Source organism: Malania oleifera, chromosome 12 (genome assembly GCF_029873635.1).
Source record: "Malania oleifera isolate guangnan ecotype guangnan chromosome 12, ASM2987363v1, whole genome shotgun sequence".
In the NCBI taxonomy this organism is placed as follows: Eukaryota; Viridiplantae; Streptophyta; class Magnoliopsida; order Santalales; family Ximeniaceae; genus Malania; species Malania oleifera.
This window is the reverse complement of record NC_080428.1, coordinates 77,972,552-77,989,127: the sequence shown is the minus strand read 5'-3', so window position 1 is coordinate 77,989,127 and position 16,576 is coordinate 77,972,552. Positions and strand designations below refer to the sequence as shown.

Here is a 16,576-nt window from a genome sequence, read left to right as displayed (position 1 = left end):
AAAGAGCTGCTTGGTACCAAAAGTTTTGAAAAAAGTTGCTCGGCACAAATGCCTCACGAAGAGCTGCTCGGCACAAATGCCACCCAAAGAGCTGCTCGGCACAAATGCCTTGCAAAGAGCAGCTTGGCACAAAAAGCCTTGCAAAAAGATGTTCGACACAAATGTCACCCGAAGAGCTGCTTGGCACAAATGCTTTGCAAAAAGAGGCTCAAAACAAAAGCCCCATGAAGAGCTGCTTGGCACAAAATGCCTCACAGAGAGCTGCTCAGCGCAAATACTTCACTAAAAGTTGCTTGGTGCAAATGTCTTACGAAGAGTTGCTCGGCACAAATTCCTCACGGAAAGCTGCTTGGAGCAAATGCTTCACGAATAGATGCTCAACGCAAATGCCTCCCGAAGAGCTGCTAGGTAGAAATGCCTTGCAAAAAGTGGCTCAGTACAAATGCCTTACAGATACCTGTTCCGCACAAAACGCCCCACGAAGACCTGCTCGGCATCATCGATTTGGACCAGCTAACGCTCCATCAAGTTCGGCTTGGCAAAGCTAGAAGCACCGCAAGATCGACTCGGATAAGCTGAACAAGACTCCACATCGGCTCGGACCAACCGACGCCCCATTGAGTTCGACTCAGCAAAGCCAGAAGCGTCGCAAGATTGACTCAGATAAGTCGAACAACCCTTCACATCGGCTCAGACCAGCCAACGTCCCATCGATTTCGACTCAGTAAAGCCAGAAGCGCCGCAAGATCTGCTCAAATAAGCCTAACAAGCCTCCTTATCGGCTCGGACCAGCCGACGCCCCTTTGAGTTCGGCTTGGTAAAGCCAAAAGCTCCACAGGATCAGCTTAGGTAATTCGAGCACACCCCAAACCTGGCTTGGCAAGCCATAGATAAAGAAGCAACCAAATAGGGTGTAAAAAAAAAAAAGAAAAAGAAAAAAAGAAAAAAAATTCGGCCCAAACTGTAGCACTCATGGACTAAGCGTGAGTAAGAAATCTCTCATTAAAAAACCACGCAACATTTCATATTGGGTCATCATCCGAATCAAACACAACTATGCTCCATAAAGCCTAACGGGAACAACTTTCAAACTATGGAAACAAACTTCAAAATTTGAAACTAAAGGTGGGGCAACTGATATACCCCAAATATATCACCTACTTAGAGGAAACTAGAGTACAACATTAATGAGGGCAGTTACTGTCCAAGTCAATCGCCTGGCCAAAGCAATTGACGCCCACCTTATAATGACCAAGCAATCCACGCCAACGGGGTAATAGTCGGAGCGATTCACGCCTGCACCATAATTCGCCAATAAATGACATTTCATTCTCGGGTCAAATTCTTTCACTATAAATAGGGACTCAGAGAAAAGGCTAAGATATCTTATTTCAATCCAAATTTACTATTGCTAACAACCTCTCTGGAGCAATTCCTTACTTAGGCATTAGAGTAATTCTCCGGAATATACCTTGGGTCCTCCAAGCCACTCTTCTTTCATTCTTTTTTAGGTGATCGAGATCAGAAAATTCATCGGAGGTCATTTGATATTTTTATTCCACAACAATTCTCTCTAACATTGGTAAGAGCGTGTGATCGATTTTAAAGTACATTTAGGATCTTCTTTCTAAAGAAAAAAAAAAAATTGTGTTACAAATTATATTAATGTTCGATAAAGGGGAACAACAAAATAATTACAAAAAAAAAAAAAAAAAGCATGTGAGAAAACCCCACATTTAAAAATAATTAAAATACAAAGCTATCTAATCAATGGAGTAAGGACAATCCAACATTCTTAGGTCCACAATCCTGATTGGAACCCTTTTTGGACTGGCTGAAACTCACCTATACTAACCAAAGTGAATTTTATATAATAATTTTACGATCAAAATATTCAACTTGCATGTTTCGATTCAAGGCAATGTGTTGCCCATTATTGAAAATATAAGTGATACATTTAAATTTCATTAATTTGGGGAAAAAATATTTTCACTAAGATGTTATTCCATCCCAAAAATATTTTAATTTTCATTATATTATTAATATTCAATTAATTTTTGTAAGAAATTAATTAATTTCTCTTAGAGAAAAAACAATAACTTATTTTGCAAAATGTAGAAGGTCAATTTTCTATGACAATGTCTAATCCTTATATTGTTAGATAAATTTAGGTAATTCTATATCCTAAATTTTAATTTAAATACTAAAATAAATATTAGTTCATTAAAACAAATATAACAATAAACAATATTTAATGATTATTTACCTTATTTCGCACACAAGTGAAATGTGAAAGGGTCATGGTTGAATAAATATCCTTCACATGGTTTTATGGTTGTTTTATTATTATTATTATTATTATTATTATTATTATTATTATTATTATTATTATTTTGCTTTTAGATGAACATGCATAGATCCAAAATAATATTGTTCAACAAAGGGTAATAACATATAAATACTTGTAAAAAAAAAACATAAAAAAACATGGCTTATAATTAGAACACTGTATAATTAATTAAAAAGTATTCAAAATAAAAATTTATTGCCAGTGGAGTCACGACAATCCAACATTTTTGGGACCCATAGTTTTGTTGTTCCATTGGTTTGAGGGAGTTTATATGATAATTTCATCATCAAATGATTCAACTTTGCATACGCGTACAGTCAAGCGTGCATGTGTGCTTCGAAAAAACATTGAAAATATTTCCATTAATTTGCAGAGAGAACTAATGTTTTGTGATGAAGATGACATGAATCATGAATGTATAATTAAAAATGAGTGATACAATTAACTCGTTTGATGGGAGCAAAATTATTTTTTAAATATATTTTTTTAAAATTTAAGACACGGATTGTGTGATTTAGACATTTAAAATACTTTTGGTCAAGAAAACATAATCATGCTCCTTTTTTTATTGAAGGCATGAATAGTTTGAATTAAACTTTTATAATATATATATATATATATATATACATACATATATATATATATATTACTTGCGATAGTAAGTTTTACTTTCGTAATTAATGAAATACTTTTAAAAGTCAAATTATAGAAAAATATGCTGTTGTGATGCTATTTTTTCACGTCATCCATTTTTCCGTAGGTGTTATATGCTGTGCCCTTCAATGATATTTTATCAAAAAATAATTACAACAATGCTATACAACTAGATTGAATGGTCAAACTTCTTAAATCCTCGAAATATCGACACCAAATTCCACTTTTAAAAAAATAAATATCCACATATTAAAATGTTTGACCATAAAGAATTATAAACAACAACAAAAAAAATTACTCATAAATTCTCTCTCTCTCTCTCACACACACACACACACACACACACACATAAGAAATGTAAAAATATATTATCACCGTGATTAATGTTTAAGGAGCAAAGATCGGCGTTGGCGTGGGGGCGGCGCAGGCGCGCAGCCTGCACTTTATACTCGCGCAATATCCCGTAGAAATCTCGTGGGCCGGGCCGGGCCATGAGACGCCGTCTCCAACGATTTGAAATGAGCACGGGCCCTACCAAGGCCCAAATCTGAGCCCACCAAAGGCAAAAAGTGAAAATTGCATTGACCAATTGAGCGACCAGTTTTACTTTTTTCAGCGGTTTTATAGAAGTCAGTTGACAGGATTATAAATAATTATTTTTTTTAGAAAGCCCAGAGGGGCAGCTTTAATTTGGGTTTGAGTTTGACCATGAAGGCCCATTTTTCATGTGTGTTTGATGTTGAAAGCCCCTGCAAGAACCAAAGCTTGGCTTTTTGAGGACTCATGTTTGACCCTCTTTCATTGGTAATTTAGAAGCCCCTTGAAACTTGAGAGTACAGTAATTCAGCAACAGATGAGAGAGAGAGAGAGAGAGAGAGAGAGGTTCAACACTAGACTTAGTGGGTTAAAGTTCAAAAGAAAGGAAATTAAAATATGCATGCATGAGATAATTATTATGATGATGGTTTTGGTTTTGGTCAACTTTCAGAGGTAGCTAGTGGGCTTCCATTCAAACTTCTAAAGGATTCCCTCTCTAACTTTGCCATAATTGTCTCTCATACCAGGCACATATGGAAGGACACATACTGTAGGTTGATGTGATTGGAATTTGGGATCTTATGCTCTTACCAGTTGCATTAATATTGGAAAAATAAAAGAAGTTATAAACAATGTTTTGAGGATGCGTTTGGTTGGAGACAAGAGAAAAGATAAAGAAATTAGTTTCTTTTTACTTTGTTAATTTCATTTAATAAGGTAGAAAAAAAAATCAATTGAATGCTTCAAAATTTTCTCTTAATTTCTTTCTACTCCCTCCAATTAAAAGAGAAACAAAGTGAGCCCTTTTTATCCTTTTTTTTTTTCCATCTCTCTCTCTCTCTCTCTCTCTATATATATATATATATATATATATATATATATTTATATTTTATCGAAAAGGAGGGGACATCTTGTTGGTTAAAGTTCATAACATAAGGGATGAGAAAGATATAAGATGCGAAATGGATTACCTCTTCCATTATGTAACTTAAACCAATGTAAAAAAAGAAACAGAGAAGATTTACTTCTTTTTTTTTTATTCTTTTCCCTCTTATCTTCACTTCACTTTGCATAACCAAATGAAGGGTTACGAGACATTAATTGTGATAGTCAAAGTTCGCATCCTTGAAGGTTTAAGGTTCTAAATTTTTTAACCTTGAGAAATGAGCAAGTATCCAATATTATATATACATATACGAGGAAGGTATATATCTTAAATGGGAATCATGCCTAATTGTTGAATTTCATTGTCTCTTTTTATATATTCCTTCTATCATCAGGGCATGCAACCAATGAAATTAAGGAACAAGGCATAAAGTGAAATTAAACTGAAAGAAAGATTAAAGGAACCACCTCCGTGGGATCAAATTAAAAGATAAACCTGCTGCTGCAGCCAAATTGCACTTTTTTTAGTTGTTGGAATAACATCAAAGGCAGCATATATCTATCCAATGCACTTTGGAATAGTTAAAAAGAGGTAGGAATACACAGGGAACAGCATTAGCTATAGACGATCCTCATGAAAAGAAGAGAATAGAATCATGAGAAAGAGTGGCTGTGCCCATATGTAGCTCGTACGTTCAAATTAATTGAATGGACGCACACCAACAACATCGACCTTGCTGATCAGAAAGTGTATATTTGTTAATTAATTCATCAAGTATATCTTACTATTTACCTCATTCAACAATAAGCATATATATATATATATATATATATATATAATTGATTCTACATTAATTAGTTTATGTGGGGTTTCTGCAGTACTCGATCACTTGCTGTTCAATTTTTTTAATATGTAAGAATGTAATATATATATATATAAATGCAAAAGGCTCTTGAAAGTGGGAAAAGGAAGGTATCAATAAAAGGCAAGCTTAATTCTGAACACATGGAATGGTTTGATGTTACTTTTCATGCGTGTGTGAGTGTGTGTGTGTGTGTGTGGTTGACAGAGAGAGAGAGAGAGAGAGGAATGCGTGGTGGATGTTAAGCTAGCAATGATTGTGTCTATGAGGGAAAATATATGTGTGAGGGTGCAAATAGTAATTAAATCCCAAAAAGGGATAGCAAATTAATTTAGAGAGAGGAGACATAAGGTGTGGAAGATGTTGGGTGAGAGCCCCCACCGTCCAAGTGGGGATCATATGCCTAAACCCATCATTTGTGAGGGTGGCAAATTAATTTGGAATTGCCGGAAGCCTGGAAAAAGGGAATTGTTTTAATTCTGAATTTCTCGCTAGCTGGCTACCTAGCTACCCACTTCTCTTTTCTTTTCTCTTTTTCCCTTTTTTTTTTGGTGGAATTGGGTGAATGGCATGCTTGGGGCATCATCTCATGGGCCAATCCTACTGCTATATATATATATATATATATATATATATATATATATGTATAGAGAGAGAGAGAGAGAGTGATCATGTGCATCATGATGATGCTGCTCATGTCAAGTACAGGATAAACCGGATTCCCTTCACATTGCTGGGTGAGGGGAGGACACACCACGATAGTTCAGTTTTGCATTTGATTTATAATCTTAATTTGATCAATAACGTCTTTCCTTGTCCATAATGGTTGATTGTGATACAATGTGCCCATGAAGTAATTAATACCCACGTTAACCCGCCGCCCAGTTACAGCTGATGGAAGACTTTCATATTTGAGTTTTTCAGGGTTCAAAACTTTGATCCGAGAGGGGTATATCAAAGGTGATTCAGGGTAAAGACTAAAGAGACCATATTAGATTTGGTGACATTGGATTTTATCTGATGAATCACATTTAGGGCCATTGTAGTATTAGGGCTTAGAAAGGAAAACTACATATCAAGAATTGATATGCCTTGTTGGTCTATAATGTAAACTATCAAATTGACATGCTTAAAACTATTGTTGCAAGTGTCGATGAGTCTAAGACCTAGTTGGGTGATGTGTTGCGGAAAAGGGATAAGAAAATCAAAGTGCCATTTCTTTTTTCCTTATACATAATTTCTCAAGGTTTTGATATGCACAGCTAGTCATAATTTAAAAACTTAAAATCTTTTAAGTCAAATAGTTATTTAATGTGTTTGAAAATCTTTGTCGCTGCTTTTTATGTATATAAAAGCTAGTTTTGCTTATGTCATTAAATGGAGTTTATATATATAAAAGCAAGTTTTGCTTATGTGCTACAAATGGAGTTCGGCATACACAAAAGGAACCATATTTTCTTCAACTAAAACTTGATATAACCATTAATTGTTGACTTACAACCTAACTACTTACGTTCTTAAATCAAATTGTTGTCAAACATGCATGCTAGAAATTATATATAGTTGCTATTATTGTATACAATTCTAAGGCCTACCTAGTTCGTAGTGCTTGTCAAAATAAATTTAAAAGGCTAAATTGCTTAATTATTCCTTTGATGTTTTGCTAGTTGCACTTCAATCTCTTATCTAATGCACGGATGTCTATTAGCCAATTTTGACTGTTAGAGGTAATAATCTTTGCATTATGCTTGGGAACTCAAAGAAAACATATATAAAGAAAAATTAGGCTTTGAAGTGCAGTCAAGTAAAGTTGCAAAGACTAATTGTGTAATTTACCTTTTTTATAAAAAAAATATTTCTCACAGTATGATAGATGCAATGTAATTGTCGCAGAAATGACACTCTTCAGTACTTTTCTTATTGAATAATCCTCAATACCCCCTTCTAAACCATTCACGTACTTACAGACCTACCCACAACTCAAAGGTCGGACTTATGTCAAAATGATTTTGGTACATGTATTGAAATTAACGATTTAAAAAGCAATGAAAAAGATATTATTCGAGACGGTCACTTTCATTTTTAGTTTCGTATTGGATCAAACATACATTTACATTAGGATTAACCAAACGTATTATCAATGGGCATATAAGGTTCAAACTAAACGAGCCAAATTTCTGTTTACCCTACTAATAAATTCACCGAGAATTTCACGTTACGTGGTTGGCCTTTGTAATTCTATCAAACTTCTAACTTTGGAGGGCATTGAAGTGAAAAGAGTGGAAGCATGGGAAGACAAGAAACAGGGGAACAGAATTGGTATTTGCCCAGTCTGTTTTTTGTCTGCTGATTCAATTCAATGACTAAAATCATTGCAGCTGAAAGTGGGAAAGAGGAAGGAAAGCACATCCAAACAAGCCTGGATGATTTGGTGGAAGGAGGGGCAGAGTGAGCATACTAGGGTTGACCAGAAGAAGTGGGAATTGACTAATTAGGCATCCATAAGCACCATAACCATCACTGTGCTCTGCTCCTCCACCCCTTTCATCATACTTCTCCCCAGAGCCCCCGAACCCGTACCAACCTATCAGTGTTTCGCGTCTTTTGACTCCCCAGGTTCCCTCCAAACTACTGCTTTTATTTTATTTATTTTTCTTTTAAGCTCCTCACCAGGTGCTCCCAAGTTTTTTCCTGGTGCACCTGTACAAGGCACACCCCGAAAGAGCAGGCTCATGACCACAGCCAGACACTCCAAAAAGGAACGGGGATTCGATTTGCCTTGGGCGCTTTGTTGGGGTCATTGTGCCATTCGTATATGCTTTTGCTGAGCAACTTCCTTGTTTCCAAATCCTATCATCAAGTGAAAAATGAAAAACAAGAGAGCTGATTTGGGTAATGGGTATTGTGTACATTCCCTTTTGCTGAGCAACTTCCTCGTTTCCAAACCCTATTATTAAGTTAAAAAAAGAAAAATAAGAGAGCTGATTTGGGTAATATGATATTATATCTCCTATGATTTCTGAAGAGGAGAATATTGCTCTTTGTTGTGCTCCGTCCGAGGTGGAGATAAGGAATGCTATTCTTTCTATCCCGAGAAATAATAGGCTAGGTCCGGATGGTTTTGGTTCGGCTTGTTTTCATGATTGTTGGAAATTGTAAAAAAAGAGGTGATCGATGCAGTTAGAGATTTTTTTTATTGGGTCTCCTCTTCTTATATTTTATTCTGCATCTTACATTATTCTAATCCCAAAAGTCAGAATCTTCAGAATTTTGACAAGTTCGGGCCTATTAGTGCCAATGTAATATTTTGACAAGTTATCTACAAAATTTTTTCAAAAATTATTGTTACAAGGGTGACAGGTTTATTGTTTGCATTAATTTCTTCGGAGCAGAGAGCTTTTATTCCCAATGGAAGTATATTTGAAAATATTACATTGGCACAAGAAATGGTTCATTCTTTGCATAAAAAGTCTAATGGTGGAAATATAATGATCAAAGTAGACATGGCTAAGACTTGTGATAGGGTCGATTGAGATTTTTTAAACTTGGTTCTGAAAAGTTTTGGATTCTCCCAGAGATTCTGTGGTTTAGTGGCAGAATGTGTTTCCTCTCCTTGATTCTCCATTATGACAAATAACACTTAAAGGTTTCTTTAAACCTTCTCGAGGACTTCGCCAAGGAGACCCTCTATCTTCTTATCTATTTATTATGTTACAGGAAGTTCTTTCTCGACTTCTAAAGAAAAAATTTATGGAGAATAAGATAAGGGCTTGCTATCATCCTTGTGGGGCGCCTTTGGTATCTCACTTATTCTATGCGGATGACATTCTTATTTTTGCCAATAGTAAGAGAAGTTTCATTCAAATGCTTATCAAGAATCTTAAGAAATATGAGGATTGATCTGACCAAATGATAAATAAAGACAAATCAAGTATTTTTTTTGTCAAAGAGAATTGCTTATGCTCGGAAGCGATCCTTGCTAAGGATGACTGGCTTTGCGGAAGGAGGGTTCCCTGCTACATACTTGGGTGTTCCTTTGGTATCGAGTCGTCTTACGGCCCATAGTTTAAAGCCTCTAGTTACTAAATTGAGAAAAAAGATAGCGAGTTGAAAATTTAAACTTTTATCTCAAAGGGGCCGCTTAGTTTTAATTAAGCATGTATTATCATTAATGACGATTCATCAATTGTCGGTAATTGACATTCCTAATATTGTCTTCACAAAGTTAAATTCTATGTTATAGAATTTTTTTTGAAGTGGAGTAAATGATAAAAGAAAAAGGAAATGGTACTCCAGGCCTAATATATGTAAGTCTGTTTGTGAGGGTGGTTTGGGTATTAGGGATTTTGAGGAAGTAAAAAAAATCATTACATATAAAGTTTGTGTGGAGATTGTTAACTATGGATAATCTATGGACTCAATTCTTTAAAGCCAATTATTTGAATAATAGACACCACTTGAGAGAAATAAAGTCGAATAAAGGAACCAAATTTTAGAGATTGATTGCTCGTGTGAAACCTGAAGTATTAGAGCATGTTCGTGTTCAAATTAAAGAAGGGTTGGCCTTTTTCTGGTTTGATCAATGGTTAGCCTCTAGTCCCCTTCGTGCTAAGGTTCAAAAAATCAGAAACCATAAGCTACGAACACGAGATTGTTGGGATAGATATTGGTGGAATGTTGATTTATTAGTGGATTTGTTGGGTGAAGAACAGGCTGAGAAAGTCATGAACTCTAAACTCTACTATTTCTTGCAAGGAGGGTCTAGATACAGTAATTTGGGAACCTTCAACAGATGGGAAATTTACCACAACAAGTGTTTGGGAAATATAAGGGAGCATAAAGAGGAATTCTTAATTTCAAAATGGATCTGACATCCTATGTTGCCAAAACAGGTGTCAATTTGTATGTGAAAGTTTTGGTTCGCTTGTTTTCTGGTTGATACTTGTATTCAAGAAGTAAGTGTTCAGATGGCCTCTCGGTGTGATTGTTGTTCAAATGTCAATATTGAATCTCTAAATCATGTGTTTTGCACAGGATCTTTTGCTCAAGAGGTTTGGAGACAAGCAGCAGTGGCGTTGGGTGTTAGTTGTATGGCAACGAATACATGGAAAGCCAGAGTTAATTTTTGGTTTAGTTGTACAAGACGGGCCTCATAGTTAGACATTTGGGTAGGTCTCATACCAAGTCTCATCATTTGGAGACTTTGAACTTGTCAATGTAGAGCCAGGATGAAATCAATTCATGATTCGATGAGAACTGTGTGACTTGATATTAAATATTGGTTGAGATCCATTTCAGACAATTTAACTAAATGTGGACCTGTTTCTTGCACGGATATTACAGCCTTTTGTGCTTTGGATATTCAAGTAAAAAATGTGAGGGTTCGTCTTCCTCGTGTAGTCAGATGGTGTAAACTTGGGATATGTTGGGTTAAGTTGAATGTGGATGGAAGCTGTAGAGGTAACCTAGGTAATTGTAGTGGTGGAGGCGTGATAAAAGATGAAAGAAGATTATTTAAAGCAGTTTTTTTCCTCATTACTGGGTCATGGAACCAATAATATGGCTGAATTGAAAGCGTTTATTATTATAAGGATTAATCTGTGCAAAGATCTCGGATTTGATCAAATGAGGATTGCCTGTGACTTTGCTTTGTTGGTTCAGTGGATTAATTCTAGGAAGTGTTCGACTTGGAACTTATAGGAATTGTGGGAAGAGCTTGTGTAAGCATTAAGAGACATACATTAAAAAGTGGAACGTGTTTACAGGGAGGCAAGTCAAAGTGTGAATTTCTTTACTAAGTAGGGTGAATCTGGTATATCTCGATTAAATAGTTGTCAGGATGAGCTTTCACAGCAAATCAGGAGAATGATTCGATTGGATTTGTTGGAATTTCCTTCCTTGTGCTCGTGATGCTTTTTGCTGGTGGTTATGAAGGTTGGAGTGGTTGGTTTATTCCTCAAGATCATCCGAAGTTTTGTTTGTTTTCCACTTATAGTTGTTTAGTTCTTATTTATTTATTTGGTTGTTGGTCATTGATTTATTGATTTTGAATAAGTTGGTTAAGTCAATTTTAGATTCTTAGGGTTTGATTTTGTTTTTCCCAAGTATCAAAGTTGGAACTATGATATTTTTCCGTCATAAGTGAAGAGTTTTCTAATAAAGATAGGAAATGAAACCTCTTTTTCCAAAAAAAAAAAGAAGGGTATTGTGTACATTTACTTAGCATTGAGAGTGTCCTTCCAGACACGTTTGGCACACGTTAGGACAAAAATGATCCAATGCTCAAGTCACTTTGGGCCATCCATATATAGGGTACTCATTTACATTTCCTAATAACGGATAAGAGGGTACTCATTTACATTTCCTAATCATGGGTGAGACGATTCGAAAGACTAAAGCCTTTATTCAGTAACACTGTAGAAGTAAGGACAATCTGCTCTAAGACTACTTGCAAGCAGTCAGAGGGCTCTTGTTGTGTAGGCTTCAAGAACGAACATCATGACCCAAAAGCTTCACTAATCCCTCCATATATACAAACCTGCATTTTTTTTTCTTTTTTCTTTTTCCCCCATATTACATTACTCACGAAAAGATATTATCAACACCAATTCAAGCAGTTCCTCAATAAAAACTAGTGATGATATTAGAATCCGTTCATGTTTGCAGCATATAGATAAAAAAAAAAAAAAAATCCACACAAAATGCTATTGCTGTGACATCCTAGTCAAGACATGCTCTTACCAAGGCCTAGCATGAATCGTACCTATGAGAATTTCAAGTCAAGCTTTCCTTCTCTTTGAATGAAATAGAAGATCCTTAGACTAGATTTAGCCCTGTAAAATTAAAATTTATGCCCAATTTAGGAGCAATAAAGAAATCGAGTAAGCAGCTTTCTCAGATTTGCACTACAACAGTTCTTTTTTTTAGACAACAGCAAACTGCCTGTAAATTTTATTATTGGATTGACCATTCTTTATAAGTAAAAGGTCCAACCACAACAGAGCCTGCTGACCTTACAGAATAACAGTACTGGAATACAATCATCTTAACTCATAATCTTGCACGCACCTGCAGGCCGGTATAGAGATCTGCAAATATCTGACGTTTGGGTGATTTCCATGCAGCAATATCTCCCAGTTGCAGGGACAATAAAGGTAGTGATCTAGTGATCGACAACAAAGTTTATCACCGTCTCACTTTTGGAAATACCCATTTCTATGCGTTTTATGAAAACCCAACAGGGAGAGAATCGAAATCACATCTGTGGTCTAGTCTGGACGACATATATTTTCCCATCACTGACCACACCTTCAATGTCTTGTGGAGATCCATACAGTTCTTCAATGGCACTTCCTGCACGAGCAATGCTGGAAAGGATAGATTGTCGAAAGTTACCATCGACGATTAATGGATCAGATGAATAGTCGAGTACAACTTTCTCTTCTTCATCCACTGGTACGCTGTGCAGAAGGTGGTTTTGCATTCATCAGCATATGTGAATTTCAAAGGAAATAAACTAATCATACATATATAATAAGATGAAAATATCATGAAATAAACCTTGAAGCCTCAAAATCCTAGCTCACCCCAAAATATAAATAAATAAATAAATAAAAAGAGAAAAAGAAAAGAAAGAAAGAAAGACTTGCCAACTGGAATCCACTAGATAAAATGTTTTCAAAACTCCCATCATCACATGAAAGAATGCAGTTTAAAAAGCCATCTGTTCAGAGGGGCATTTCCTGTGGCCAAATGAATTATTTTTGAAAGGATAATAGCCAAAGCTGATTAAACATCCATGGCTAGTTACAACAGCTGAAAAAATGTTTCACTGGAAACAAGTCAAAAACAGAAGCAGGCAAATGGCCTTGGCAATAGTGCTCCATGGTATATCAACTCCTCATACATCATCTCCCCAGTTAGCACAAGTAATACCAGTTATGATCCCCAAACGAAAATTTATGAAGTAACCAAGGAAACAAGCACTCACGAAGAAAAAAGTGGGGCCAAAATTCTAGAAGCAGCTCAAATTGGCGACAAAACAAGGACATTTTGATTACAAGGAGTCTAAATCCATACACGAAAGGTTACAGAGCCCATGACGGTAATTGAGAAGTATATAGTTGAGAGACATTTTCTAAAAATGGGTAAAATGGAAGGCTAGCAAAGCGAGCAAGATTCAAGAAACGGTTGTGAATCACATTCAAACTGGAGAGTCCTTTGGTGGGGAGAAAAATAACAAAATCTACATCGTTGATACTATAATTCCAGTTCAAAAAAATTGTAGCAACCATAAACAATGAAATGCCAATAATAATATTTCTGCCTGCAAGGTTGATGTATCAGTGGAATAGTAGATGTATCAGTGGAATAGAGGTTTGCAGAACTTTACCTATCATAAAGGCCTGCACCAGCGTAACCTTCCAGATCTTCACCATTGGAATCAGATCGGAAGATAATAGACTGCCTTATGAAAAGGCCAATAGGCTTGCTTGGGTAACCCAATACCTGAAATTTTTTCAGATTCATGAACAAAAACATTGACAATTAAATGAACAGGCATACATTCATATATTCTATTAGGTTTGTCAATGTGTACACACACAATGGCCAACTATACCATGCATGTAGTTCCCATGGTTAGTACTATCAATAGTTAGCTCCGATAATTGTAGCATTTAGTTATCATCAACATTCCTTTGTATTTCACCTGAAAATCCTAATGAGAGAAACAAATGACCTGAGGAGAGTTGAGATCATTTTTCTTGCAGATGAAACTCATAGCACGACCTGGATAAGCTCCAACTAAAGTTTCTCCAAGACCGTTCACCACCTATGCCAGATGGAAACATAGATAAACATATTTTTTCTTCAACTTGTGAACAAAAAATAGAAGTACAAATATTTTACCTCAGCATATATCTCCGATGAGTCCCCAGAGGATGGATTCGTAGTGTGGATGACAAATGCATAGTCAGCATTAATTATTTCCTGAACTAAGACTGCCATGCAAAGATAATCATGATCTAATTTAACTTTTCTTGTGCTAAAGTATGCTCTCTCATTCCACTTTGAAGCCCAGACCTGTTATTGAACAAATCAGTTGTATGCTTCAAGATATTAGAATTCCTTAGTGCCCGTAGTTACTAATTAAGGAACATCAGAATTTGATCTGTTGGGAACTGTTCAAGGAAAAGGACACATACAAAATTTAAAAGGAAAGCAACAAATTATAATTACTAGGAGAAAAATTGCTCCATGAAGTTGAATCTTAAATGTAATATACACAAACTGTTAATGCATGCATGCATGTAGCATAAACCAGTTAGTTATACGGAAATTTAAAAAAAAAAAAAAAAGCATATTTGTGAGGAAATAATGCCAATTTTAATCACCCCTAGAAACAAGGACAAATGCAATCCTCTCAACATCAAATGAAGAATAGGAAATTAAAGGCATAGGGTTGAATTTTAGGACAAATTCTCACTCTAGATTAAAGCAATAGATTGCAATTGGAATAAAAAAGACTTTTATTGCACTCAAAAACAAGCCATTTGCAAATCCTACCTACAAGGAGAACCACTCTAACCTTCTTTATAGCCATCCACGCTTGTTCCCATCGCTGCTCACTTTCATCACCAGGCCAAGGCATTCCAGAACTTAGCATCTTGCTCTTCAGCTCTTGCACCTGAAAAAACTCTTCCCATAAGCTATTGGCTCATATTAACATCATGCCTACAGGCCATTAGAGTTACTCTTTTGATTGAAATACCACCACTTTGATAATCTCCAGTTTATGTTCACCATGACACAAAGCAACAAAAGGATTAAGAACACAAAGCTTATAAACTAAACATCAATATACTTGCAAATGAATGAGAACAATATTTAAACTATGGTCCAACTATCAAATTTCATTGGATGGTAAGACTTTCTTTTTCTTCTCTCATCTAGAGCCTTCAGTACCCCCACCTGATTTTTCTTTTTATTTTTTTTTATTTTTTATTTTTTTCGCGCCGGGGCGGGGGGGGGGGGGGGAGTGTCTTGGTTACATGCCTTTCTGATATGATCCTAAATAAAACATGGCAAGAACTATACGTGTCTCGTGATGTTAGAACATGCCTCAAATTCCTTGTTTGACTAGTTTTTTGAAGTTTCCAATTTGAAGGATAGAACATAGTTTCACGTTTCCTTTTGAAGTGATTTTTTAACCAAATTTCTTCAAGCAAACAAACCAACATACAGATAAGTAAAGGCTATGACAGCTGGTAGGGCTCTCTTCCCAATTTTCCCTGTTGGAGCAGGATACTTGGAGACAAGATAGGCTGATCTTCAAAAATAGGAGACTGCTTCAAGATGGAAGATGGCTTCAGATCAAGTGTGGGGGGTTGTCCCTGGAAAGGTGGGGGGTTGTCCCTGGAAAGGTCCCATTAGGTTATGATGCATAGGAAGCATCTGGCATGATGTAAAACTGCACCTGGAAAGGAACCATTAGGGTATTGTTTGACATGCCACTAAACTGCAAATGTGGTGCTTTACCATGTGAGGTTGTGACTTGTGAGATTATGAGGAGAGAAGCCGATAGAGCCAAAGGCAAAGATGTGAGGGTTTGTGTGTGGGTTGGACAGTACCAAACCAAGAGAGCGAGCTTTGACTGAATAATCCTTTGTAGATCGTAACCTTAATTCTGCATATGTTAGTGAAGCTTCTCTCAATCCAAGGATGTGGAGAAGGTGAAACAGATCAACCACAATAAATATCATGTATATGGTGGATTCTTGCTGATAATTTTTCCTAAACCTCTGTTTGCTTATGCTTGTATGGTGCACATGATTTTTACCAACACTAACAATATTTACTTTATAAAACCCAACACCAACAATATTATATTATGTTCTTAGAAAAATACAAACTAGCCCTACCAGTATTCTCTCACTGATCAGGGGTGCAAAAGGACTCACCAACTGGGGTGGTGCTGCAAGCTGTAGAACTGCTTCACGGATTTCCCCAAGTGCACTAAACTCTTCTTTCCCTAGCTTTCTCTTCAGTATGTTCACCTTTTTAGCGACAGCCTGCCAATAAAAATAAGAGCACGCGTGTGTGAAGGAGAAAGGGAGGTTATTCTGCCAAATTAGAAGCAACAAGTTTAATAATATGAAGCATGTGTGGACTAAAATATATATATATATATTTATATTCATCAGGTCTTTTTTTTTTAATAAAATACAAGAATTACAGATGCACAGCAGTAGAACATAGGATCTGCAGAACTGGAACAGAACAATAG

The 16,576-nt window shown here is 36.0% G+C and overlaps 1 protein-coding gene across 1 annotated transcript in view; it reads right to left on the bottom strand.

The window, feature by feature from the left end:
* Positions 1–12,055: 12,055 nt before the first annotated feature.
* LOC131144293 (alpha-glucan water dikinase, chloroplastic) overlaps positions 12,056–16,576 on the bottom strand; it is a 28,746-nt gene continuing 24,225 nt past the window's right edge. Inside the window, exons 29-34 of the mRNA XM_058092846.1 lie at positions 16,251–16,361; positions 14,879–14,977; positions 14,200–14,373; positions 14,030–14,122; positions 13,682–13,797; positions 12,056–12,749 (exon numbers count right to left, since the gene is read on the bottom strand). Coding sequence (XP_057948829.1) covers positions 12,545–12,749; positions 13,682–13,797; positions 14,030–14,122; positions 14,200–14,373; positions 14,879–14,977; positions 16,251–16,361 — 798 coding nt within the window. The 3' untranslated portion in view covers positions 12,056–12,544. The remainder of the gene's footprint in view (positions 12,750–13,681; positions 13,798–14,029; positions 14,123–14,199; positions 14,374–14,878; positions 14,978–16,250; positions 16,362–16,576) is intronic.